This window comes from Triticum aestivum, chromosome 4A (assembly GCF_018294505.1).
Source record: "Triticum aestivum cultivar Chinese Spring chromosome 4A, IWGSC CS RefSeq v2.1, whole genome shotgun sequence".
In the NCBI taxonomy this organism is placed as follows: Eukaryota; Viridiplantae; Streptophyta; class Magnoliopsida; order Poales; family Poaceae; genus Triticum; species Triticum aestivum.
The window spans coordinates 609,199,072-609,212,838 of NC_057803.1; the positions used below are offsets into that span (position 1 = coordinate 609,199,072).

Below are 13,767 nucleotides of genomic sequence, written 5' to 3' on the forward strand. Positions count from 1 at the left end.
CTATCTTCTTCGTTGTAACCCTGCTGACTAGCGCGGGGACAAGGGAAGCCTCGCCTTGTGTAAGTTGATGCCGCTTGATAATGATACGTATGATGTTAAGATACCATCGCTTGAGGGCAAGGCTTGGGCAGGCGCAAATGGAGATTGGGTTGTTTATATTGGGTACAACTGTGAGTGGGAACTTGTGAATGTGTACACTCGTCATCGGGTTCCACTTCCAAAAATCTCAGACGACTGCCCAGAGGTTGAGTACATCGATATTCTATGTGAGTTAAATACGATCATGCTGACTGTCGTCTACGGAAGATAGCAATTTGTCAAGTTCCCAACTACTCTTGGGATTACACGAACTATGAAGTTGTTGCTATCTTCGACAAGCTTGTTGCCGTCCTTACTTCCACACCTCGATGGATATTGCTCAAAAATCAATTTCTGTACACGGATGAGTACTGTGATGCAATTCAATATGAGGGTCTTGTGTTTGCTGCCACCACTCGTGGCACTGTTTTTGCATGGAATCCTGATGCTTTCGGTACGTTTGTCTTCCACCTTAATTATAATTGATTCATCCACATGCATGCGGGTTAGCTAGTTTCCCTTTACTAATTAACCTTCTTGTGTTTCCAAGGTCCTGTGAACATTCCACCACCTATACTTGAATTTTTTTATAACCAAGCGGGAGATGACGATGTTGATGATCACGAGCATGAGGACGAGCAAGACCCATATACTCAGTGGCTCCTGGCAACTTATTCCGATGGATCACCTCTTCTTGTCTGTATACAAGGCACTGCTGATGTTACTAAGGAAGCAGGTGTTGTCTCGCATGGTTGCACTCTCCGGACCGATTGCAACATCGGTTGCAGGGTATTCGGGATGGATACTAGTGTACTAGCGCCAACACCTTCTCCCTGGTTTAGTATTGAAAGTCTTGGAGGAAAATCACTCTTCCTTGGACAAAACTATCCAATGATGGTGGAAGGCGACCCAACTGCTGTTGACACAACGTTACTACCATTTATGAGAAGCAACTGTATCTATACCTCGGACATTAGTATGCTTCCCTACTGTCCCAATATGGGTCCTGACATAGGCCGCTTCAGCCTCGATGATCAGTCATGCGTTGGTCTCGAGATTGACAGTACCTGGCCCTTCCTAGAGAATCACTTCTGATTGAAAGCAAGCGTTTCCAACACCGACGAGTGGTTGAGCTGAAGTTCATTTCATCGCTTTGTTATTTGTTGTGTGAGAAAAACTTTACTATAATGTTTTGTTGGAAATGATCTATAATCCAACGTGTATCCTCATTGTCGTTGTGGGTTGATGACTTTTTGTATGTAATCAATGGTACAATTGCATATGCGTCCATCAACTCACGCCTGCTAGTGGTGTCCATATGAACAGTGCTAGTGATTTTAGTTGCAAAAATTAGATAGTGCTAGTGATATGTAGCTGCATATTTTGACAAATCGCAGTGTTACAAGGCTGACAAATGGCAATGTTACTAGATAAACAAATGTCAATCTTTCCAGTTTGACAAATGGCAACATACCCAAAATGACAAATATGCAAATCTTACCCAATTGTTTGTACGTGGTTGCACACGGGTCATGCAAAACAACCGTTTGCGTTGAAGGGATGCAGAAATCCTGCTCGGCACATTTTCCCTTGGCTTCCTGGGGAAACTATCGGTTTGCATACGGGTGTTCTAACTAAAACGTTTGCGATGAGTGTCTTATATTTAAAAACCATTGACGTTTTTTCAAAAGAAAATTGTTTGATAAGTCTGTACATTAAGAGAGAAAAACGCAAGTTCGTTCAAACCATATCTTTCATTTAGTCACACTGCGAATTTATATTCAAAAAAACTATTTCCGGCGGCGGAGGCAGCGGCGTGTCATGCCGTCATTGTCGTTGTCGTCCTCCGGGACGCCGTTGTTGAAGTCTTCCAGGCAGCACAAAATGTTCTTCACTTGTAAATCAAACATCAGGTCATCGCGCGATCGATGGGCGGGGCGCGGGAGGACGGCAACTGGTATCGCTAAGAGGTAGCGGTCGACGGCAGCGTCCCATGCCGCTGAGGGGGGCGCGCGCACGGGCATGGGTACGGGCGCGGCAGGTGCAGCCAAACGCATGGGGACCGGCGCAGCGATGGGTGGAGGGACGCGCACGGGCACAGGCGTGCTAGCACGTACACGGGCTCGCGCGGGTCCACAGAGACCTCGCTGACGCCCGCGGCTTCCAGCTCTGCGATAGTGCTCGGCGACCAGCCCGTCAATGCTACGGGGATGGTCGCTGGCACGGGCGCGGGGATGGGAGCTGGGATGGGAGTGGGGGCAGCAACCGCCACGGCCATCTCGTTCTGGGCCATGTCCATGAGGCCCCAGTCCTCCTTATTTTCTATCTCCTCCGACTCGGAGTCGATTTCACCAAACTTGAAGAGTAGTGGCAGATGATCATTCTGTGCCATGGCATTGGTGGAGGTCTGCGGGAGGGAGTGGAATGGGAGGCGAACAGTAAGGCCGTCCGTATTAAACAGCGGCTCGGGCGCCATTAACGGAGAGGAAGGCGAGCGGGCCATGAAAGTCAAAGGGCTCGCTTCCCAGTGAGCCTGCGTGGCGTACAGCTCGCACGCTTTCCGGTGAGCCTGCGCATTGGAGGACAACTTGCACGCCTCTCGGTCAGCCTGCGCACCGGACTACGCTCGCACGCCTCCCGTTCAGTCAAGGGCAAGCAGCTGTCCGCACGGCACCTCCTACAGCCATTAAAACCAAGACACGTGGCGTCACATGAATGGTTAACAGAACGCACACAGTTTGAATTATACAAACATTTGAGATATTAAAGTGGCAGCTATTTTCTCAAAATGCCTTTGTTGGCTGTCATTATTCGAGTGTGCCTTCTCTCAAAATGGACACAAAAAATACCACATCATGTCGGGTGCCATTCCATGATAGCATGCCAAGTTTCATGAATTTCAAACGAGTTTTGGATTTACTAGAATTTAAAAACCAGGCATCTCAATGTTTTGCCGGCAATCAACGGTTCCCTGGTGTTTGAAATTCATTCCTATTTTTTGCATTGGACCTAAGCATGCACCCAAGGACACAGAATTGATTTTTCAACCAATTTATATGCACTGGAGCATGTGCATGATGTTCAAATTTGAATTGTGCACATAAATGCATTGAAAACTTAGTTAATTCATAAAAATGTCCAAAAGAACCCCGGAAAATCACAAAAATTGACACAACACTCCTATTGTTCGATGTTGACACAAGAAAATTTTGGAAGCAATAAGAGGCAGTGGATACCGTTTCGTCCCCAAAGGTGGGGCATTCCCTACCGAAACCATGATGCTTGTTGTGAGAAGCTCTGATTTGTGAGAAGCATATACCCAAACCTGCCCTAAACGGGACAAAAAATTTACCACAGCATGTTGATGCCGCTCCATGAAAGCATGCCAAGTTTCATGAATTTCAGATGAGTTTTAGATTTATTAGAATTTAAAAACCAGGCATCTCAATGTTTTACCAGCAATCAACGATCACTACAAGAAATATGTCAACTTGCGACTATCACTATTGGTCACTGAAAGGTCAGTGTTTTTCATTTGCGACCTTTTTTGACCAAAATAAATGGTCAAAAGCTGGCGGTCGTAAACTGAAAATTAACGACCTTCTCTGTGAGAAGATCGTGGAAGGCCACGACCAAAACAAATGGTCATGGATTCTATGACCTTCTATTTTGGTCCCTAGTTGTCTGACCAAGACACGTCGGATCCGATGTGGCAAGCTGACGTGGCAAAATTGCAACCAATTGAATTGGTCGTCGGTAAGATTCATCCCGGTCCAATTCAGTGTTCTACATGGGCCAAGCCCATTAATTCAACCTTTTATGATATTTTTTGCTTGATGTTTTTGGGCCTTTTCTATAATGGGCCTTTACCTTTCCACATAGTTTGTTTCCTTTTTGTTTCTATTTTCTATTTGAGTTGAGGCGTGCTTATAATAATTCTAAATAGCTTTTCAGCCCAGGTTATTTTGGGCCATGGCATTTTAATAGTACAAGTATATTTGGGCCGTGGCCACTATCAGGTCCAGTAAGAACATTTTTTCTAGGAATTTAATGTTCAAGTAAAATGTACACAACACATTACAGGGAAATAGCACATACACCAACAGATAAATTTTCATTTCACTCCTATAGCTCACTACAACATAGACAGTACATGACACTTCATCCTTCAGTTTTTGCCAGGCACTAGATGAGTACATCTCACTTCAAATAAACAGTACTGTTCTCGGAAGCAAAATACGCCACCACACGCCATGGTGCGCCATCTTACTCGATCTGGCCTCAAGGAACTAGCAGCGCTGCTTGCTCCTTTGGCCCAGAGCTCCTTGCTGTAGAGGATGGCTGAAACTCGGATGTGGAGCTCCCTGCACATGACATAGTGTCAATGCTTGCAGCAACAGAAAGAACTCACATACCATAGAACTTGCACAGTAATGTATCAACCACCAAACAGTATGAAGCAAAAACGAACAAGAGGGGGAGGAGTTTATACCTGATCTTCTTGAGCCTCTCCTTAAGCAAAAGCATCATCCAAGGTGATCGTCTAAACAAGAACACTCCTTACGATTCTGGAAATGGACCAACACAGTAGTAGTGAAGCTATGCGGGGATCTTTCTGAAGCAGTTTATCGCTTCTTGGAGACACCAACAGTCTTTCCTCTCCTGCCCCAGTAGTGACGCAGACCACGATGGTTCCTGGGAAAGAGAGCAAGGTTTCAAGCATAAGTGATTGCTCATACATCTATGCACTAAGTTAAAATGCTACTGCAACAGTGAAGTTTTAAGGAATCGGCCATCAGGCATCAACATACATCTATTGGAAACAGAGCATTGTTATACAAATCAGCTGGGTCACATACAAGGTACACTATAAAGGTATAAATGAATACATTGACAATCATCAATACCAGATTGCAAGACATAACAATTATGTATCTAAGCAAGTCGACAATGGCATAGGGCAGGATATAAAATCTGGATACGAGTAATAGACAAACGAGTTCCAACAGATTGACTGAATTGAACTGCTATATAACCAACTTAGAGCTGGCAGAAGTTGTAGGTAAATAAACATCCATAGAGCTAACAGTAGCAAAAGATGACTTCGGTCTCTGCTTGACTAATGAATCAGTACATCGTCAAGTGAAAAATCATGAAGATCACACTATGATGTCCCTAACAACAGTAGAAGCTCAGAGGTGTGACAATATTTCGTAATATATAAGCCTTGGCTACAACTTTCCGCTTAACATGCAAATAAAAATCAACCACTTATTGCTTATTTCATGCTTCAATTTTTATTTTCAGTTTTGTTAGGATAATCTGTATGCATAGGTACAGTCCTATACTTGTTTGGGAAGTCAAGATATTCATGTCAAGAATTATATAGAGCCAAACAATCATTTAAGCATAGAAGGCACGTCATTTCTATATATAACTAAAGCATATTCAGCAAGCTACCGAAGCCAACAACTATGATTACTTAAGAAGGAAAATTGTCATCATAAGCCTATATTTCTTCTGGTTGCGCTCATGCACCACGAAACAACTTTAAAAATATAGAACCAATCCAGTACGGGAAATTGATATGTAGTAGAGTTGCCTTAACTAATATATTCTGCTAGCTAGTGTAATGAGATGGATGCAAACTCAGAATCTTTCTTAGCTTAAATAAGAGAAGATGGAAAAAAGAGCAGAGTCGAAGCAGGGGTTGATTGGAAGAAGTATCACTTTGTTGAAGCAATGCGAGGCTTGGCTTGGGTGACTAGCAGGTCCAATGCTGAAATGTTATTGAACATGAGGAGCGACAGTGACAACCCCACTGAAGAAACCACATATAGTCCTTTGTTGCGGCATCAGAAAACATGTAAGTAGCGAGCACATCATCTTGTAAGTATGAGGAAAACAAAATTGTTACAAAATTCAATACATACGAAAGAGATATGCATCCTTGAGAGGCCAGGCAGACAGACACAGAAATAGCCCGGCGTGTGTATGCGTCTATGTAATGTATAACAAGAAAATAGCAGGGGCGGATGTATCTGTACTTGTGCATTGCAAATGCAGATGTGCAGACTGAATTTTGTTCAGAGTAAATACATACAGACAGATAGACGGTAAATAATACTAGATTGGATGGGATCGACCACGAGAGTAGTTGATTCATTCTGTTGTAATATATTAGCTAGTGTAATATATGAGACTGTCAACCATCGAATTACAAAAGAAACAACATGAAATTGTTGTTATGGCCAAGCAGAAGAAATATCCTACTAATAAACAGTGATATATCAGGAGAATTATTAAAGCATAGAATTATCCACAATGGCCATATGAATACAGGCATCTACAATGGCTAGGAGGATCAGAATACTGGCTTGGTTTCTCTGAAGAGAAATAATAGAGCTCAGCATGTTCATTGCCAATCATCAGGAAAAGGATCATCATATCCTCCAAATCGAATGGCACATTGAAAACAAATAGAATGTTGTAGTAAATCTAGCACAGAGAAACCTACATCTGTTTGGAGAATTTGAGAATTACTATGACTCATACTCGATGGCCATATGAATAGATCCACTAGTAATCAGTTTTCACCGCATAATGGGCATATCAAAACATTAAAAAATACATCCATGGTGCCAAAGAAAGATAACAAACTACAAAACAGTAGCAAGCAATAAAGAACAAATATCTGTACTACTGGGCAGATCAGAGTCCTGGCTTGGTTTCTCCTAAAGAGAAATTATAGCGCTCAGCATGTTCATTGTCGATCATCTGGGGAAAGGATCATCATCTCCACCAAAGTAGTACATGTCCGTCAAGAAATTTGTAGATCATAGCTTAGGCTGAGCTAGTTAATTGTTTATCATCTAGGTAAAGGATCATCCTTATCTAGTTCAAACCAAGATAGGTACAGCATATAAAATGTAAAGAAAAATAAAGATAAAATATATCAACACAATGGCACATCTTAAAAGCATGAGATAATTTTGGAGGTACTAACGAAATTTCAAGCACCTAATTGGAGTACAACACAAAACAGAACAGAATGCAAGTACTAACACCACATGACAAAAGTACTAAGGCACTCCTTGCTACTTAAAACCAAATCAAGGTACAGAGCACAGCCAGGCCAATAGTTCAGCAGCGGTGCAGTACGGTCTTGCTGCTGTTGTCAAGTGCCATGGGTAAATGTCAAGAAGAATGTTATTGTAGCCATTACATCTGACAAGGGTCTCTGTGATGGTATCAATTCTACATCTGTTAAAGTCAGCAAAGCACTCCAGAAGATGACTTCTGGTAATTTGGTTCATGGTTTTCTTCTGTTATTTATATGGCTTGTACTCAGAACTATGGCTCATAACTCTAGTAATCAGGCCAGAGAAAGAAAGCAAGTATGTCATCTTAGGAGAAAAGGGGAGAGTTCAACTCATCCGTGACTCCAACCTGTCGATCAGAGCAAAGGCAGCTGGCCTAATATATCTCGAGATACAAATGGAGGCGCAGCGAACAGATCTCGCGATGCAGCGAGGGGAAGGGAGAGGTGGGACGGAGGGGATCTTACAGAAGAGGATGAGGCCCCCGAAGCCGGTGAGGGGCATAGGCGATGACGGATGGAGAGGTCGAGGCAGGCATCCCACATGGCGTCCAAGTCATGGTGGGCGGGGATGGCCTCGGCGCCGGCGCCGGGGCGGGAGCGGCAGGTGGCACGGGCGCGGGTGGAGCAGCGCCGGAGTTGTCGCAGGCGCGAGGTAGCAGGTCGCGGGTGCGGCCCCGTAGAGCGAGACTCTCCTGGCCGTGGCGGCGCGGCCCCTCGGCGCCGCGGAGGCGGCTGAGAAGGAGGGGAACGCCGCCGAGGAGGCAGTGGTGAGGGCGGGGGAGGCGGAGGCCTTGAGCGCGAACACCATGGGTGTGAGGGAGGGGAGGGAGGAAGGGGTTGACGGCGGCGGCAGCGGTGTGCGCGCGGGGTTGGATTGAATTGCGCCAGGGTGAGGGGAGGGCGCGGTGGTGTGCGGCGGCGGCGTGGGTCGTCGACGGTGAGGGTGGGGCGTCGGCTGCGGGAGTGGATGGGAGGGGTGGGGAGGGATCTGGATCTGGATGGGGGAGGAGGGCGGCGGAGGAGGGATTTGGATCGGGGAGAGGGGGACACCAGCTCCCTAGGGTTTCTCGGGAAGGAGGGGATCGAGAGACGCTGGATCAGCAGGAGGACGGATCAGATCGAATAAAGGGGGTGATCCGTGCGTCTTGATTGGTTCAAAAAATGAGCTATTAAAGATTACTCCTCTTAGTGCTAAAAACAGGGGGGTTGACGCAGCTACCCAAAATATTTCACAAAATGGCATCACTAAGATTTTTACTTAAGTTAGACCACCTTTCATGGATGATTACCAATTTGATTGCATTTTCGATCTTTCTAGCTATTTTGTGAAACAGCCAATTCGGTAAGAAGCGGGTCAAATTTGAACTACACTAGATGATACCACACACGTTGTTGCGGGAATGTTTTGCAATATATTCAGTTAGAATTGGTTGTATGGAACATGAATATTTGAATAATATATAATATGAGAAGCTGGAAATAAATATGATATGTGGTGTTTGATTATTGTATAATGTAAATATCATAATAGAATGTAAATTCTCATGCATGTTTGCATGTTGAGGTGGTTTTTATTATGCATGATTGCATGTTGTGGTGGACCTTCCTCCATGCATATTGAATGATAAGGTGGCATACTTGCATGTTGAGAGAAATAGGCTAGTGGGGGCTAGCTATTTAGATATAGAAGATGTGTTTTATAGTTTTCTATTTATTTTTTTCAAAAAACATTTTTAGTTACAAAAGTAGCTATTTCATCATGGACAAACCAAGAGTTTTGCATTATTAAGCACCTAACTAAGAACGGTCGCGCGGTCAAATTTGATAACATTTTGAAAGTTCTCAAACAATGTTGGATAAGGAAGTTCTCATTTTCTTTACACGGAAAATTCATTTTCCATTTTTCCGAGTGCCCGAATTGAGTTTTTTCGTGAAGGACCTACCATATATTTGTTTAAAATTTGGACCAAATCAATTTCTAAAATACTAGGCCATATTTAATTCACAATTGACCAAATGATTGGGTGTCAAAAGCCTTGATCCACCTCTGGTAAAAAAGACAAATTCCTGCCGATTCAGCAGGAAGCGGGTCAAATTTGAACTGCAGCTGCCTCATAGTTTGCTCTTATTTTTTCCAAAAATCTTTTCTAGGTACATAAATATCTATTTAATCAGAGAAACATCAAAAGTTTTCCAAGATTCAACCACTAGCTAGGAACGGTCAAACCCGTCGTTTTGATCGCATTTCGAAACGGGCATAAAAAATTAAAAAAATAAAAAATTGGAAAACCTTCGCATTGTGTCATTATATGTGACCAAGTTTCCAGGAAAAATAATAAACTTATAATACGACAATTATTCTAAAAAAGTGTTCTCAGAAATGAGCTATCATGCGTGAAGATTCAGGGTTTTCAAGCCAAATGATCAATCTTATGGCCACATTCATGGCATAGTTTGTTCAAATGATCTCATATGGTGCACAAGGGTGCATCTTGGAATTCCAAACAATGTTGCCTAAGGGAGTTTTCATTTTTTTTGCACGGAAAATTCATTTTCCATTTTTCGAGTGCCCGAATTGAGTTTTTTTGTGAAGGACCTACCATATATTTGTTGCAAAATTGGACCAAATCAATTTTATAAAATACTAGGCCATATTTAATCAGAAATACATGGTTTGGTGGCGATACATCGAGGTTTGGACGCTAGCCGAGGGGCCCAACTCCAAAGCGCGTAAATTCACATGCCCGCCGCGTGTTCACCACGTGACTGTGGCGTTAACATGCGTTTTGGGTGGCCTAGGCATGTCTAGTGGGTTGGGCACTCCCCAGGTAGGTCTAGGAATAAAATTACACCAGAAGTTTCTCGCAAGGAGGCCGAACTATGCTCAAATAAAAATTAGCAGCCAAGTGTTTGATTAGCGGTACGAGAAATGCACATGGCCAATTGGCGTGTGTTTTGGCTGAGGACGATCACCTACTAAGAAGACTGTCTTCACAAATTTTCAGCTCAAAAGGAGGAGCCTAGGTGGTACTTGCTTTGCAAAGTACCACATTGGACAAAAATATGAATGTTGAAGCTGGGCTCAAAATAATGAATGGATTGAGCTGAAATTTGGTGGAGAATGGTTATTTGGGCATAGGAAAACACTGTAGAAAATCGATGCTATTTGTACATGCCAAAGTGGTACTTCCTTCACAATGCTCTTCTCTAGACAGAAACTTGGGAAAATTAGCGAGAGAAATTGGATAAATGAAATGATCTCACATTTGGTGTAGGTAAGTTACATAGGCATGGCCTTGCACTGGTAAATTTTTAGATCATTTGGGTAAGCCTAGCTAGTACTTACTTCACAAAGCTTCTCTCGAGATATAAACTTTGGAAATTTCCTGAGAAAGATTTACCAGGAAAATGGAGTTTACTATTATCACGTGGCAATGATTTGGGTATGGAAGAGTGCCCAAAAAGTTTGAGGGTAATAGGAGGGGTCTAGATAACACTTGCTTTGCAACGTGCCAATCTGGCCATAAAATATAAATTGAACCTGGGCTCACATAGATGATTTGACTAAGCTGCAATTTGGAGGAGGGTGATAATTTGGTCATATGAAGGAACTTTACAAATTTCATGTCATTTGGATATATAAAAATGGTACTTCCTTCACAATGCTTCTAGGTGGACAAAAACTTTGGAAATTTGCCAAGGAAGATTTACTCAGCAAATGGAGGTAAATTTTGTCATGAGGCAATGATTTGGATAGGAAAGAGTGCCCAAAAATTTTGAGGGCAATCAAGAATATATAAATAGCACTTCCTTCACAAAGTGTTGTTCTGAACAGAATAGGAAAATGAATATTGTTGAATTATTTTTGAACTAGGCAAGGAAGGATTTTTACATATTTGACGAAGATATGACCCAAAGAATTTATGAGATTTTTTTGGGAATTTTGGGAATGACAGAAATATAGGTTGCTTCACAACCTAGGGCAAAAATTGACACATAGGCAAAACTGATGAGGTGGCGCCTAGTCATAGCAATCCACCACAATTTACAAGGTTATGACCATCTATATTGGTCGTGATCACTGATCAGCTAGAAATAAGGCAGCAGAGCAATGATGTCTGCTTTCTGACCATTTCGTGTAAGGAAATTGCGACATATCTGACCAAAATGGTCGTTATAGTCTAGGGTTTGGAGCCACCCGAACAGCTTTTGACCAATTGATCTCAAATGGTCGTAGATCTATGACCAATTCTTTCAGGGTCACTGATAGAAGGTCACTAGTTGACATATTTCTTGTAGTGGGTGCCCTAGTGTTTGAAATTCATTCCCATTTCTTGCATAGGACCTAAGCATGCACCCAAGGACATAGATTTGATTTTTCGACCAATTTATATGCACTAGAGCATGTGCATGTAGTTCAAATTTGAATTATGCACATAAATGCATTGAAAACTCAGTTAATGCATAAAAATGTCCAAACGACCCCTGAAAAATCCCAAAAATTGACACAACACTCCTATTGTTCCATGTTGACACGAGAAATTTTTTGAAAGCAATAAGAGGCAATGGATATCGTTTGTCCCCAAAGGTGGGACGTTCCCTACTGAAACCATCATGCTTGTTGTGAGAAGCACTGGTTTGTGAGAAGCATATACCTGAACCTGCCCCAAATGGGACAATTTTTTTAACACGATACGTTGATGCTGCTCCATGATAGCATGCCAAGTTTCATGAATTTCAGACGAGTTTTGGATTTACTAGAATTTAAAAACCAGGCATCTCGAATGTTTTGCCGGCAATCAACGGTGCCCTGGTGTTTGAAATTCATTCTCATTTCTTGCATGGGACCTAATCATGCACTTAAGGACACAGATTTGATTTTTCAACCAATTTATATGCACTGGAGCATGTGCATGTAGTTCAAATTTCAATTATGCGCATAAATGCATTGAAAACTTAGTTAATGCATAAAAATGAACAAAAGAACCCCGAAAAATCACAAAAATTGACACAACACTCTTGTTGTTATATGTTGACACGAGAAAAAATTTGGAAGCAATAAGAGGCTGTGGATATCGTTTCATCCCCAAAGGTGGGACGTTCCCTACCGAAACCATGATGATTGTTGTGAGAAGCTCTGGTTTGTTAGAAGCATATACCCAAACCTGCCCCAAACGGGACAAAAATTTTACCACGGCATGTTGATGTCGCTCCATGAAAGCATGCCAAGTTTCATGAATTTCAGACGAGTTTTGGATTTACTAGAATTTAAAAACCAGGCATCTCAATGTTTTGTCGGCAATCAACGATGCCCTGGTGTTTGAAATTCATTCTCATTTCTTGCATAGGACCTAAGCATGCACCCAAGGACACAGATTTGATTTTTCAACCAATTTATATGCACTGGAGCATGTGCATGTAGTTCAAATTTGAATTATGCAGATAAATGCATTGAAAACTCAGTTAATGCATAAAAATGTCCAAACGAACCCCGAAAATACCAAAAATTGACACAACACTCCTGTTGTTCTATGTTGACATGAAAAAAAAATTGAAAGCAATAAGAGGCAATGAATATCGTTTTGTCCCCAAAGGTGGGACGTTCCCAACCGAAACCATCATGCTTGTTGTGAGAAGCTCTGGTTTGTGAGAATCATATACCTGAACCTGCCCCAAATGGGACAAATTTTTTAACACGACATGTTGATGCCGCTCCATGATAGCATGCCAAGTTTCATGAATTTCAGACGAGTTTTGGGTTTAGTAGAATTTGAAAACCAGGCATCTCAACGTTTTGCCGGCAATCAACAGTGCCCTGGTGTTTGAATTGTTGGAAATATGCCCTAGAGGCAATAATAAAAGGATTATTATTATATTTCCTTGTTCATGATAATTGTCTTTTATCCATGCTATAGTTGTGTTATCCGGAAATCGTAATACATGTGTGAATAACAGACACCAACATGTCCCTAGTAAGCCTCTAGTTGACTAGCTCGTTGATCAACAGATAGTCATGATTTCCTGACTATGGACATTGGATGTCATTGATAACGAGATCACATCATTAGGAGAATGATGTGATGGACAAGACCCAATCCTAAACATAGCACAAGATCGTGTAGTTCGTTTGCTAGAGTTTTTCCAATGTCAAGTATCCTTTCCTTAGACCATGAGATCGTGTAACTCCCGGATACCGTAGGAGTGCTTTGGGTATACCAAACGTCACAACGTAACTGGGTGACTATAAAGGTATACTACGGGTATCTCCGAAAGTATCTGTTGAGTTGACACAGATCAAGACTGGGATTTGTCACTCCGTATGACGGAGAGGTATCACTGGGCCCACTCGGTAATGCATCATCATTATGAGCTCAAAGTGACCAAGTGTCTGGTCATGGGATCATGCATTACGGTACGAGTAAAGTGACTTGTCGGTAACGAGATTGAACGAGGTATTAGGATACCGACGATCGAATCTCAGGCAAGTAACATACCGATTGACAAAGGGAATTGTATACGGGGTTGCTTGAATCCTCGACATCGTGGTTCATCCGATGAGATCATCGAGGAGCATGTGGGAGCCAACA

The 13,767-nt window shown here is 42.5% G+C and overlaps 1 protein-coding gene, 1 non-coding gene and 1 pseudogene across 2 annotated transcripts in view; all 3 read right to left on the bottom strand.

Moving 5' to 3' along the window:
• Positions 1-4,173: 4,173 nt before the first annotated feature.
• Positions 4,174-13,767, bottom strand: part of LOC123084049 (caskin-1) — a 34,230-nt gene continuing 24,636 nt past the window's right edge. Inside the window, exons 3-5 of the mRNA XM_044505853.1 lie at positions 7,646-8,272; positions 4,571-4,773; positions 4,174-4,442 (exon numbers count right to left, since the gene is read on the bottom strand). Of these exons, the coding sequence (XP_044361788.1) occupies positions 4,704-4,773; positions 7,646-8,272 (697 nt within the window). The 3' untranslated portion in view covers positions 4,174-4,442; positions 4,571-4,703. The remainder of the gene's footprint in view (positions 4,443-4,570; positions 4,774-7,645; positions 8,273-13,767) is intronic.
• On the bottom strand, positions 6,438-6,531 carry LOC123088893 (uncharacterized; annotated as a pseudogene).
• LOC123088891 (small nucleolar RNA Z103) lies at positions 6,785-6,880 on the bottom strand. The gene has a single exon (XR_006442151.1). It is a non-coding gene; the product is annotated as a small nucleolar RNA Z103 (small nucleolar RNA).